This window comes from Natrix helvetica (genome assembly GCF_964273705.1).
Source record: "Natrix helvetica genome assembly, chromosome: 2".
NCBI classification, from domain to species: Eukaryota; Metazoa; Chordata; class Lepidosauria; order Squamata; family Natricidae; genus Natrix; species Natrix helvetica.
Window position 1 is genome coordinate 194424237 of NC_138552.1, and position 13363 is coordinate 194437599.

At 41.0% G+C, this 13363-nt stretch overlaps 2 protein-coding genes across 6 annotated transcripts in view; one reads left to right on the plus strand and one right to left on the minus strand.

Annotated features, from left to right (window-relative positions):
* Positions 1-13363, plus strand: part of NKAIN2 (sodium/potassium transporting ATPase interacting 2) — a gene marked incomplete at its 3' end in the record, with an annotated part of 634996 nt that overhangs the window by 515336 nt on the left and 106297 nt on the right. The gene's annotated exons all lie outside the window — the stretch shown is intronic.
* Positions 11469-12154, minus strand: LOC309386861 (coiled-coil-helix-coiled-coil-helix domain-containing protein 2-like). The gene has a single exon (XM_081942723.1). The coding sequence runs from the start codon at positions 12096-12098 to the stop codon at positions 11667-11669; it is 432 nt and encodes a 143-aa protein (XP_081798849.1). The 5' UTR covers positions 12099-12154; the 3' UTR covers positions 11469-11666.

Sequence of the window (13363 nt, forward strand, 5' to 3'; positions counted from 1 at the left end):
ACCAAGGGGTGTTAGGGGTGTCTTACCCCCATAATATTTGTTTCCATAGAGTTAATCATCTGTGTACCAAGTTTGGTTGAAATTGCTCAAGGCAATACCGAGTTATGCTGGAACATACACACATACAGCCATTTTTATTTAATGGATGGATGGATGGATGGATGGATGGACGGACAAACAGACAGACAAACAAAAAGAACAAATCAAGACAACCCTTGACACACAAACAAAAAGAATAGCTGGACATATTTTTATTTTATAATAATGAAATCTTGCAAGTTATACTTCACAACTATTTATTTTTCTTCACTTCTTCCTCTCCTATGAAATAAATTATTCTAGATATGATCTCTCCTTTCTGAAGTGCCCTGTTTCACGATTCCGGCCATCCATTCTGTCCAAGTGAGCGAGGCATGAAAGTTCCACCTGTCTTGGATATCTTGGCTTTCTTATCTTCTCTCATGCCAGATATTCAGTACTGAAGGTCTGCTGAGAATCCTTGTCCTCCCTGGGGTGTTATTCTTTTTTGGGGGGATAGGCTTTTGTTAGGAGTGTTTTTGTGAAGGGATGACACAGGGAAGAAGAAATATATTCCCTCTAACACCTGAGAGAAAGACAAAAACCAACAGATGGAAGGTTTAGAGTAGGAGATCCAAAGTTGAACTAAGGAGGAATTTCATGACTGTAAGGGCTATTAAGTAATGGAAGCAGAGGTGGTATTCAGCTGGTTCAGGCCAGTTCAGGCAAACTGGTAGCTCCGACGATCAGCTGGTCCCGCCTACCCACCCCTGCTCTATCCTGTCCTTTATTTCCTGGTTTCTAGCTCATCTCAATCGCGCAGCACAGCTGATTCCCCCCTAGCGGTTTTACTTACCGTTGCTGACTTAGAAGATAAGCAGCTGAGCTTCTAAATGCTGAATTTTCAGTGTTGCATGCACATGAAGTGCGCGCTCACTGGACTGGTTGTTAAACCGGCAGCATCCCACCACTGAATGGGAGAACCGGCCTCCTGAAATTATGGATGCTCCATAACCGGAGACATTCAAGAAAAGACTGGACAGTCATTTGTTTCCTGCACTAAAGACTCCTTCCCTGGGAAGGTGGTTGGACTAGGAGACTTCCAAAGTCTGTTCCAACTCTATGGATCATTTGATAAACTGCAGATTCTTTCTGAATAAATTGAGATTCTCTTTCTCAATGGTGAGACTTTAATTTGAATCCAGTCAGGATTAATTTACTCAAGCAGTTGTTTTCTGAGCAATCTTACTACACTTAATTAAGCTATATGCCTGAGAAAGGTTGTTTATAACTTTAATAAAAATAAATATTTAACTATTAATAGTTTCAAGAATACGTTGTGTTTGCACTTTATCTCTGAACAAAATAAATAAATGCAAAGAACAATAGCATGAAACTATTCAACAAGAGATTCCTTCCAATCTACAAAGGCAAAGGAATCTTATACTACATGTGATAATTATCTCAGTAATGTCAGAATATCACACCTAACAACTGTCTTGTGAATGGCCCCTGTCAAGTAGGTAATTATCACTCTCTGTGCCTTTTGTATTTTAATTCTGTTCGACCTCCTAATTATTCATTTCCACCCAACACCTCTAAGCCTATACTAAATTAAAACTGTTAAAGATAAGGATATACAGAAATGAATCAGTGCAACTCTGGATCTTCCAAATTTAGCTGATTTACTCTAGAACATTTGGGATAATTCAGCTAACTCATTCCACAGAAAAATGTATCTCTACCTTCACAATTTTGCATGGAAAAAAATATGGTTCTAAGACATGAAATGCACAAGAAAGGCAGAAATTTCAATAAAGGGGAACTGAATAATGTTTAACCACAAATTGGTATGGAAGATTTTGAGTTATAACTGCCTGTGACTTTCATTCTTGGGGACAGAACTAGATGAAGTTTAAGAACAGGTGAATTGTTCATGTATTGCAGATGTGGGTAGTCCTCAATTTACAACAAAATTTGGGACTAGAACCTCTGTCGCTAAATGATCCAGTTAAGTAAGCTGTGCTCAGTTCAACCTACTAAGACATTTTTGCCTTGATTGTTAAGATAATCATGTTGTCATTCAGGGAATCTGCTTCTTCCCATTGATTTTGGTTGTCAAAAGCCCCTGGGTGAGACACAATGGCAATCACATGACCCCAAAATGCTACAACTATCATAAATACATGCTTGTTGCCAAGCACCCCAAATTTTGATCATGTGACTGTAATGGTTTTGATGCTACAGTGGTTATAAATGCAAGGTTGATAGTTACTTTTTTCAGCATTGTTGTAACGTCAAACAGTCACTAAGAGAATGATCGTAAGTCAAGGACTACCTGTACATTTTTGATGATATACCTGCGGTTGAGATATATTTGTAGCAGTTTTTGGACAACTAATTTAATATCTGTGTGTGCAAGAGGAAGATGATGCCATTCTCTGAATGTGGAGGTAATTTGCTGATTGTCAGGAGTGAAATAAAAGTAAGGTGTAAGTTTTGCGTCTTTTCTATCAATTAAATCTATTATTCAGCTGATCTACTAAGCTAACGCAACTCCTAAAACATCGCCGCAAACTGTTAAAAATGAGCACAGACTGGAGCTTCAAGGAAACTCATGCTTAAAACAGGAGAAACATTTATCCACTTTACAATGGATAAAGAAAAATTCAGCTTCAACTAATTCCAGAGCATACGAAGTTATGACAACTTTGGAAAAAAAGTGACTTAAGACTAATGCTCAGCATCTCGGGGTCCTGTGATTGTGATTTAGATAGTCAGCAACCATCATACATTTACGAAAGTCACAGCATGACACGTTAATGCAATCACTATTTGTGACGTTCCCGGACAATTAACGCCAAGCAAAGTGAATGGTGAAGCTGGCAGGAGGTTGCAAGCTGCAGTCATATGAATAACATAATGACAGCTTTGCTTAGCAACAAAGCTGCCTGTCCCAATTAGGATTGTTAAGTGAGATCTACTTGTAAATTTCAGATTAGATGCAAAGAAACTGATAGTTACATCATAAGACTTTCATTCACACTTGGGGAGTGATTTGCTTCCTCTGCTCATTGGGAATTTCTCTTCCTCACCTTTTCTGCCAAGTTGGCACAGCACCTGTGCAAACCTGATAGCAGAACCACACTATAGGTAATTCTTACTTCTCTGTTCACCCTTTTCTCCCTACTGACCCATTGCTGTGGCTCAGCAAAATAGCTTATGTCTTCAGGGAACACATGATAAGTAAATGATAAGGCATAATAAAATCTGGGTGTCTCTATAGGGGTCATAAAAGTCAAGATGGCAGCGAGAATCATGCAATAAAAGTCATGCCTTCTTTTAATGTGTGTTGCAACACTGTGAAATAGAGGCTAGACTTCAGTTGTTAGGTTGCAGTCATCATCTTGACCTTTCTGTGAATGCCCTTCTTCAAGCCACGCTCTTAATTAGTCTGCTACACATTGGAGAGTGGTTTACCCTAATTCTGCCTGATTGCCCCCTTAAATGTTTTGTATGTTTCTCTAAACAATGACCGGTGATTTCTATGGTACAGATTTCTTACAGTAGCAGTGTTCACACTGGGTAATCTATGAGATCTCTTCTATCTCAATCCGTATCCCTCTGAGATGTTTTTCAAGATGTTGACAGCTTTAAAATATGTGGACTACAACTCTCAGAATTCCCCAGAGCTAAAGTCCACGCATTTTAAAGCTGGCAAGATTGAAAAAAAGTTAGCTGTGTGATGTTCCAGTTGTTATGGCCTATAAAGCATTAGCGGGAAATTGGAGTCACTGCAATTTTATTTAAGAATTTTAGTTTGTTTTATATAAGCCTCCTTACAGGTACTGCTTTTTCCTTCTCTTAGAGAAAATTCACTAAATACCTGTTTGAAGTGTAAAATTGAACAAAGTGTGTCATTAATCTTAGAAATCCTTAGATCAAAGACTTCCCACAATTATAGTTTACAAGACAGTTAATACTATTCATATGCATAAACTTTCCAAGAAATGATTACTTCAAAAATCTATCTCTGCTCTTCACCATTTGGGATGTATACAGTAGTGCACTTCACTACAGATTTAGGATATAAAAAGATATTCTTCAACAAATTTGCTTAGAGTTTATATATGACAGTTTGCTGTGTCTCGTATCCAAAAATTATTTCAAATGTAATTTTAGCAACCCAAAAACTCTTTATTGCACATGCACATGCACACATGCGCACACGCACACACACACACAAACATTTGTGTGGGTACCTATATACTATTTAAACTCTTCTTCCTATAACTTTTAACTGGGTGAAACGGTACATTATAAGACAACAATTCTTGAACCAAGGTACCTCAAATGGGATAACTTACAGCATGCATTCCAAATATGGGATCCATGATTCCTGAGGGACTGAGGTTTGGGAATCCTGCGAATGCCTTAGTGCTGCTGAGTGGCTGCTGGTGCTGCTACAGCATTGGTGGGCTGCTGCAGTCATGTGATGCTCATTTTGAATGTGCTGTGACAGTTTCCCAGCCACCCTCACAATCTTCCCTCCCCCGCAACCAGCACTAGAAGGGAAAGGAAGGGAAAATAGAAAACAATGACACACATGCACACACGTACACACTTCTTGGCTTACACTGCCCCCATGCACAGTTCCCTAACTATGCAGCACTTATTACACATCTCCACAAGCCAAAGAAGCAGAAGGAAAGAAGGAAGAAAAAGGCAGGAAGGCAGGCAGGCAGGAAGGAAGGAAGAAAGGAAGGAAGGAAGGAAGGTGGGTGAGGGAAACTGACAGGGAGTTGGAAGTTGTTTCTGCTTCCACTGTTTTTTTGCCCACCCACTTTTTTTTGGTTTTTTGCCCACTCGTGGTCATTCCGTTTTCTGTTTGGGATAAGGAAATATTTCTGAAATTATGATATGGCTTGTAAAATAGTTTACACATATTTGAGGATTATGTATTTCCATTTATCCAATCTTCAGGAGCTGATAAAAAAATCTAAAGTTGTTTCCTTATTTGAAGTATTTCAAATATTAGAAAAGTATATCATCAAGTGTTTGAGGAATATGTAATTCCATTTATCCAACCTTTAGGAGTTGACAAAATAATCTAAAATTGTTTCTTTATTTGAAAAGGAACATTCCCTTATCAGCTTTAAATGTTAGTTTAAAGCAGTTTATAACAATAAATTTTGCATTAAATCAGCTAATTCTTCTCAAATATTATTACATTAGTAAATTCAAGAAAAGTAGAATAGTGGTTTAATGTATAAACTATATAAACATATGCAAAAAGTATAGCATGAATGATACCAGGGTTACTAGCGAATTTAAGAATCATTTCTACAACTGGAAATCTTGTGGTACAAAGAGTCAAAGTAGACCAGCTTTGGACTTTTTGAAAGATGAAGTGTGCTGCCTGGGCTTTTATAAAATCTAGGAAGAAGAAACTGAAAACTTGAGCAGCAGCATTGCAATCATATCTGCTACTTGAGGGAATTCAAAAGAAGGGAGGCCTTATCTTCAGGTTGAAGAGAAACATCATAAATTGCATTTTCAAGGTTATTGTATCTTGTCTGCTGAGACTTAATGCTGTTTCCCAACAAACTCAACTATAATCAACATGATCCTTTGAAATTTTCATTACTCCTTCCTACTGAGTCAAAACTCTGTGTTCTATTCCCCCCCCCCCCAGTTTGTACCAGTTTTTGCCATTGTGCCATTTTAATAAACTTAAATAGCGTATATTAAAGTTGCTGCAGTTAAAAAAGGTAATAGTTGGATCTTGGGAGCGAGTTGGCAGTCCGCTGCAAAGCAAGCCACCGCTTGTCCTAGCTCCTGCCTATCGGCGCTCCTCCTATGCTCTTAACTGAGTGTCCCAGGGGTCCCAAGCGTTTACTTTGAAAAAATTAGAGTGTTCAAATAGGGGTGTGCATAAGTATACCAGCGTGCCTAATGTCCCTGTCCTCATGCCCCCATTTATTTGTACCTATTTCCTGTGTTCTTATTCATGTTTATTCTTATTCCTGTTATCTTGTACACGAGTGACAAGTTAAATAAATAAATAAATAAAAATAAAATAACATTACTATTAAAAATTAAAAGAAGTCTAATTAAAAGAAAAATTAGATGGCAGCTTTTTTTTTAGATCCCTATATGCCTCCATAAACTCTAATGTTTAAGATGTGCAAAGTTATCTGATTAGTTTGTAGGAGACACTTTTTATAAGATTTCTGGCCTTTTTGAATTTGTCAGTTGTGTGAGATTTCTGAGCCTTCTCCGTTTTTTTCCTCCCCCTTACTTCCTTTCCAAAGACTAAGTTCAGGGATGGGGACTCCTTTCCTCTGTTGGCTATTTATAAGCAGCATTTTATGCACAAATCATTTGGTTTGGCAGAATGAATAATTTTGTTACGTTGGCCCTCAATGAACTTTACAAGAGACTCTTTTGAAGCATCTGCTTTATTTTTAACCATGATCAACAGGTGGGAGCTTGAAAGAACAGTTTGTGCCAATAAGAAGCAATGTCTTGTCATCTAAATAGACATACCGTGTTTTCCCGAAAATAAAATAAGGTCTTATTTTATTTTGACCCACGAAATATGGCCTTGGTCTTATTATTGGGGGTGGGGGGTTCTTATTTGCGCCGGCTGAGAGGCTGGCCGGCACTGCTCTGATGTGTCCTGTCACTGTCCTGCGTCGGGTTGGGCTTTCTTTGCTAGGGGGACAATCTGGGGAGTGAGAGAGTTAGGAAGCCTGGGTTGGTGTGGGGCAGTTTCTCCAGTGAAGCATCTGATTCATCCCCAGGGGTGAGCGTTTTGCCTCCTCTCTGCCCCGGCTTGGAAGCTGCAGAGGAAACCTGCCATGCCTGGCAAGGGGGGGGGGGGGGAGAGAAGAGACGACAAGAGAAGCCACGTCTCGCTCCACACCTCTCACTTCTCCTCCACCCCACCTGCCACCCCTCTCGCTAAATAGACGGTGGGGAAGGAAAGCAGCCTGGATTCTGTTAGAATTGGGGCGGGGTGGAAGGAGTTGGGCTGCGAGACACGCGTCCTACCCAAGACTTGCAGCTCCATCGTGTTTCTTGCTGTTTTGTCCAGGGAAGCACCCTGTAAAAAAAAATCTCGCGAGTTCAACTTCCCTGGACAAAACAGCGAGGAACACGATGGAGCTGCAAGTCTCGGGTAGGACGCATGTCTCGCAGCCCAACTCCTCCCATCCCGCCCCAATGCTAACAGAATCCAGGCTGCTTCCCTCCCCACCATCTTTTTAGCGAGACAGGTGGCAGGTGGGGTGGGGGAGAAGCGAGAGGTGTGGAGCGAAACGTGGTTCATCTTGCTGTCACTTCTCCCTCCCCTCCCCGGGCATAGCAGGCTTCCTCTGCAGCTTCCAAGCCAGGGCAGAGAGATGACAAAGGGTGAAACGTTCACTCCTGGGGATGAATCAGATGCTTCACTGGAGAAATGGACCCACGCCAGCCCAGGCTTCCTAAATCTCTTGCTCCCCAGATTGTCCGCCTTGCAAAGAAAGCCCAACCTGATTCAAATGCCGCCTCCAGCCACCTCTTCATCCTGTGAAACTATGTTTTCAAAGGATGATCTTCGGGGGGGGGGGGATTTCCTGCACATTGGCAGCGGCGTCTCCTCACAGGGCTTCTCCCAATGTCCCAGGTACGAAGCAACATCCTGTAAAGGAAGGCACGGAAATCCATACAACTGGGGATGTCAGAAGAAGCCTTGTGACAAGACGCCGCTGCAAATGTGCAGGAAATCTCCTCCCCCTCCCCCTTCAGATAGTCTTGTGGGCTGGCTGGAGAAGCCTTCCATGAACTTCGCTCTGTCTGTGTCTCTGCAGGCAGCAGTGTCGGCAGCATTTCCTCGCAGGTCTCATTCTTCCTTCTCTTTGGCTGATTCTCAAATATTTTCAAGCAAAACAATGCCAAGAGAGAGAAGTATCTCTTCTCCATTCCTTGCCAAACTTTGCGTGTAGGCGTAACATTTCACAAAGTTCCTTAATCCACGGCTGCTGGCTCCCTCGCTTTGTGTTTTTTATACACATACCGACATACCCACCCTTCCTGGGAATGCCATTTCCCACTCCCAAGATTCCGTTTCCAAGGAAAGAAGAGCACTGAACATTCGCCCCTGCCCTGACTCCTGTCAGCCTCAACTTTGCTCCTGAAACCCTGCGGGCCACTTCTCTGCTTAAGCTCAGCCAAAGGGTGGGGGGGTCTGAGGGCAAGAGTGAGATGAAGCTGATTGCTTCCCCTTTGCCTCCTCTCCCAAAAGCAGTCTCAGGCGCAGCCACTTTTGCAGCAGGAGACTCAAGCCAGCCTTCCAAAGGGTACTATAGCAGCAGCTATCCACAATTTTTTTACCCTTATTTTGTCCCGATCCACGTGGCTCACTGGGCCACGTGGGTCAGGACGAAATAATGATTAAAAAATTGTGGATAACGGCTGCTACAGTACCCTTTGAAAGGCCAGTGCAAGGCGCATGGGGTGCATCACTTGGCCTCCTGCTGCTTTTGTGGCCGTAATCAATGGCAAAGGCAGCCGCACTTGCTGGATGCCATGGCCTGAGCAGCAGCCGCAAACCAGCTGTTTTTTGAATGGCAGCCGGATCGGCTCAACTGATCCGATTAAGGAGCTGAGAAGCGCTGAGGTGACAGGGAAGGGAAGGGCTTCCTCCTGTATTTGCCACGGCACCCTTTCACTAGGGCTTATTTTCAGGGGAGGGCCTATATTTACACCTCAAAAACCAGGCAAAAACTAGGCCTGGGCTTATTAGCAGGACATGTCGTATTTTCGGGGAAACACGGTAGTTACTCTTTTCAAAAATTCAAGATTTAAATCCCCATCCCTATCAGTTGGTATACACCTACCTTTCCTACTGGTTCCTAAATGTGAGCGTGCACATCCGCGCATGCGCTCCACCTTCCGTGCATGTGCTTTGCCTTTAAAAAGGGCCTAAATGGGATGCCGTAGAGCCGGGACAGGTGAGTGGGGCCATCCGCTACTGGTTCAGGCGAACCAGTCAGAGCCAGCAGAATACCCTGTCTGATCCCTATCCTGCGTGAGCTCTTTGGCCACTGAGCAAGCAGCCACAGTCTGAGGAGAAATAACATCCTCTCTCAAGGAGGAAAAAATATCTATAAATGGCTGATTTTCAGCCTGAGTTTGTAAATCCCACTCCAGGGAATCATACCTCTCAGACAGCCCAAGTGTGGTGATGTTACCTACAAAAGAGGCTTGCTTGCTTGTCATAGATCTGTGAACTTTCTGTTTTTCATAATCTTGGATGGAATCTCTGATCAGATGTAGCCTGTATCTTCTTCCTTTTCCCCATAGTAGTAGTATAATGCTTTACACTTTTAATGGGACAAACCAATAATGTCTGAGGTAAAAAAAATGAAGATAAGGGAGGGTAAAGTGATGTGAAAATAAGACAATAAAATGGAACACAAAGTAATTGAGAAGACTTTAGAGGACAAGTTCATTATACCTTGATGCCATTTTTCTGCTTTCCTCCTTTACTGGATATATCCTTATTGAGTTAGTAAGGTATATTTGTTCAAGAAGATGCTATAACCCAACATCAGGTCAAAGAATGCTATTTCTACCACTTTCATCATCTATTTCATTCTATTAGGACCAGTCTTTTTCAATGAATCCATATATGAGCTGGCTTGCTGAGCAAACAAAGGAAAAAGATCTCTCAGGTCATTCAGTCTACCAGTGATTGTATTTTTCCCTCAGGGGTTGGATCATTTCTTTTCCCACCAAGTGGTCTAATTAGATGATAGTCTGAAGTTCTCAAAAGCATTTTTGTGATTTGTCGTAGTGCCAGCATCTTGGAAACAAGTACATTCTGCTGCCAAAGATGGAAAATGTTCCTGTGGATCCTAATATTTCTGAACCACTGACTAGCTAAGGCTCTTGTCTCAAATCCTCTTAGGTTTTTACATCATTTGGCACCTACTATGTGGACTAATTAGTCCAGGGCACTAGCTAAGTTTGGTGTTAATTAATCAGTATGATCCTAAATTGCTATGTATATAGCCCATTCCCAATCCATCTGTAGATCCATCCACAGAGATGATCTTAGAGAAACTATGCAGAAACAGTTAAACAAGCAAAAATATACTTTTAAATCAGGGCAACAGAAAAAGTAGATTTTGAAGAGCTATATCAGATCAAGAAATAAGCATCACATAGGCCTAACATTAGTTGCAATTAGAATGGCTATAGCAACATCATTTTTCAAGTCTGGATGTCCCCCCCCCCCCCCATCTCTTTAATTGCCATGTGAATTAGGGAGTACTGGTTTTAGGCATTTTTGTAAATCTTCATACGGGCTTAAGCCATGTTTATCTGATGGTTGCCTTTCCTCTCTCCATCAGGGACCTCCTTTATACTCTTTACAGGCTGACATTATCCTGATTCTTGACTGATTCCCATATAATGCCAGGTTTTATTACCAGTATGACAGGGATACTGGGAGAAGTCAGGAGTAAACATATTGCTATAGTGTGAGAAGTTTGTGCTCGAGCCAGATAAATCAGACAGCAATATGAAGGTGGTGTAAATAGCAAAGATAGATAGCAAAACTGAAAATTTTCTGCTCAAATGATTTACTTAAAATAATATAAGCCAGGTAATATTACCTTCCCATCATTGCCATTAATTAATACTGAGGGGGGCGTTCTTTTTTGTTGTTGTTGGATAGAGAAATAATTGTAATATATTTCTGTACCCTGCAGAAATGTTCATTCATAAGTTACTGTTTGTCTTTGTTCAATAATGTACAATATAATATTAAAATGTTATTGCAATTACTGCTAGGTTACTTTTTAGTTTTATTCTAGACTAAGCTTCTCCAAAGTAGCCAGTATTGACATTGGGGGTCAGTGGAGTATTTATGGTTAGTTATAGAGTCATCCAGACATTTAGATTGGATTTGGCATTTTTATCCATCTATTGAGTCCTTCCCAAGGAGCTGGGATAGGCAGATGTGGATGTTTGATGGTATTTAAAGGTATCATCTCAGGATGTAAGTTGTTCTAAGTAAAGTTGCCTTTTGCAATTGTTTGATTTTGTCAATGGCAATGTTGTTCAAGTGGTGCTTCAGTTGTGTTGGGGTTTATACCCAAATTTGGTATTGAGATTGCCGGTTACTATTGGCATTATCTTTTTTTTTTTTTTGCCACAGTCATTCTACTAGATTTAAAGGGTGAAAATAGATTTAAAAAATGAGAGAACCTCCCACAAATCTCTGCATCTATTTTCTCCCCTTTTCTGTTAATTTGTTATTGTTTTTACTTCTTAGACATTTGGTTTGTCATTGAGTTGAAACTAATGTTTTGAGATATAAAATATTATGTTTCATTTTATAATCAAGTAGAAGTACTTGTGAGCATCAGAATCCTGTGACTGCTAACCAAGGAAACATGTTTATTATTCTTTTTTTTAAAAATAAACCATTTGCTTTTATTTGACTTCCCACTGTACAAAAATCAATTTTGTCCTTGCATTTAAAAACCTTTCCTTGCTTATAAATCTACAACTGAGAACACCAGATTGAGCTGGCCAGGTTCTCCGCTAATTCTTTTGTGTCCCCTTGTAGCTCCGTGCTGACGTTCCTCATTTCTTCAGAGAAGGGAAGCCACACCGCTGGCTTGCTTGCATTGCTTCAAGGCTTCGTTGAAGCCCTTGCACAAGGTCAGGTCACTCTGGTTAGTAGCATAATCCAGGAACTGCCTCATCTCGTAGAGGCAAGGTCCATACTGGGATGGCTGGTGGGTTGGTATCTGCCGGGATTCCTGGACAGGGCTGCTAGCCACTTTGGCAGGCTGGGAGGAGCTGCTGTCGCCACTGAAGGCTCCTGTGAGAGCGCCTCCCACCACGTGGCCCACGGCGGAGCCCATGGCCACCCCTGCTGCCGTGGTAGCCATCTGGGCCATCAAGCCCGATTGTTGAGGCTGGGTCGGGGCAGTCATGGCGGAAGGAGGAGGATGAGCAGGAGGGGAAGCTACTGCATTGCTGACCGGGCGAGGCGGCGCGCTCCGGCTGCCCCTGGGCATGGTGAGATCGCTGGATGCTGCGTTTGCACCAGCTTCGCTCCGGCAGCCGCTGCAAAAGAGACCCATGTTTATTATTCTTTAGCTGCCATTCAGATCAGAGGTGGTATTCAGCAGGTTCTGACCAGTTCTGGAGAACCGTTAGCAGAAATGTTGAGTAGTTTGGAGAACTGGTAAGTACCACTTCTGACTGGCCCCACCCCCATATATATTGCCTCCTGAGTCCCAGCTGATCAGGAGGGGATGGGGATTTTGCAGTAACCTTCCCCTGCTGCCCCCATCAAGCCATGCCACGCCCACCAAGACACACCCACAGAACCGGTAGTAAAAAAATGTGAATCCCACCACTGATTCAGAGGCTCCTTTCCCCCAAAAAATGGACATGTAGTTAAATATTGCACATAATTCAACAATGAAAAAGAAAAAGTTGGGTAATTCTTTATCTATGCATTACAAATATATCTTTAGTAACAATTTTAATACAACCAGCAACAAGAATTTTTATAAAAGCTGAGTATTTTCATATTGATCCCTCTGAGTGCTTGCCTATATAATGTCCTACATATTGACTGCAATTTGTTTTCCACTGATGTTATAGGAGTACTTTAAAATAATTATTGTGACAGCATTACCAACCTCCCTTTATGTTTAATAACCAAATCCCGTAATCAGGTTAGCAGTTCTGGATTTTTACTGTAAATGTTTAGTGGAAAAAACAGATATTATAGTTAACTCCTCCTTCGCTGGAGTTGCCTAGCCTATTTTTATTTCTCTTTTTTAAAATCAATATTATTGTTATCAGATAATGTAAGTTATTATAGTGTCATTATATCTTATTATAAGATTTACAACCTCCCACTGTTCTTTTTTAAATTCCAAAGCAGACTTTAAAAAAAAGCTTTAATCACTAAAATCAAAATGGATTCCCTGAAGCACTATTCAACTAGTATAAGATTGCCATCACAATCATTCTAATTCCACAGAACTACAACTTTATTAACAGAATCATATTCAGAAGGGAATTTTTTTTTCAAATACTACATTAAAATATCTAAATTATACTTGGAATGATAAAAGCATAGAATAATAGAATTGGAAGGGGCCGTTTAAATCACTGAGCTCAACCCAAAGTTCAATGCAGGAATCTAAACTAAAACATCCTCTGACCAATATTTCCACTTAAACATATCCAAAAAATGGGAAGACCATTTATTTCTATATAATTGGTTACCCCATCAAGACATCTCTTATTTTTAAGAATATTTTCT

What these genes read in the sequence shown, in the direction of transcription:
- LOC309386861 (XM_081942723.1), bottom strand. Translation starts at nt 12,098, where the DNA reads ATGCCCAGGGGCAGCCGGAGCGCGCCGCCTCGCCCGGTCAGCAATGCA.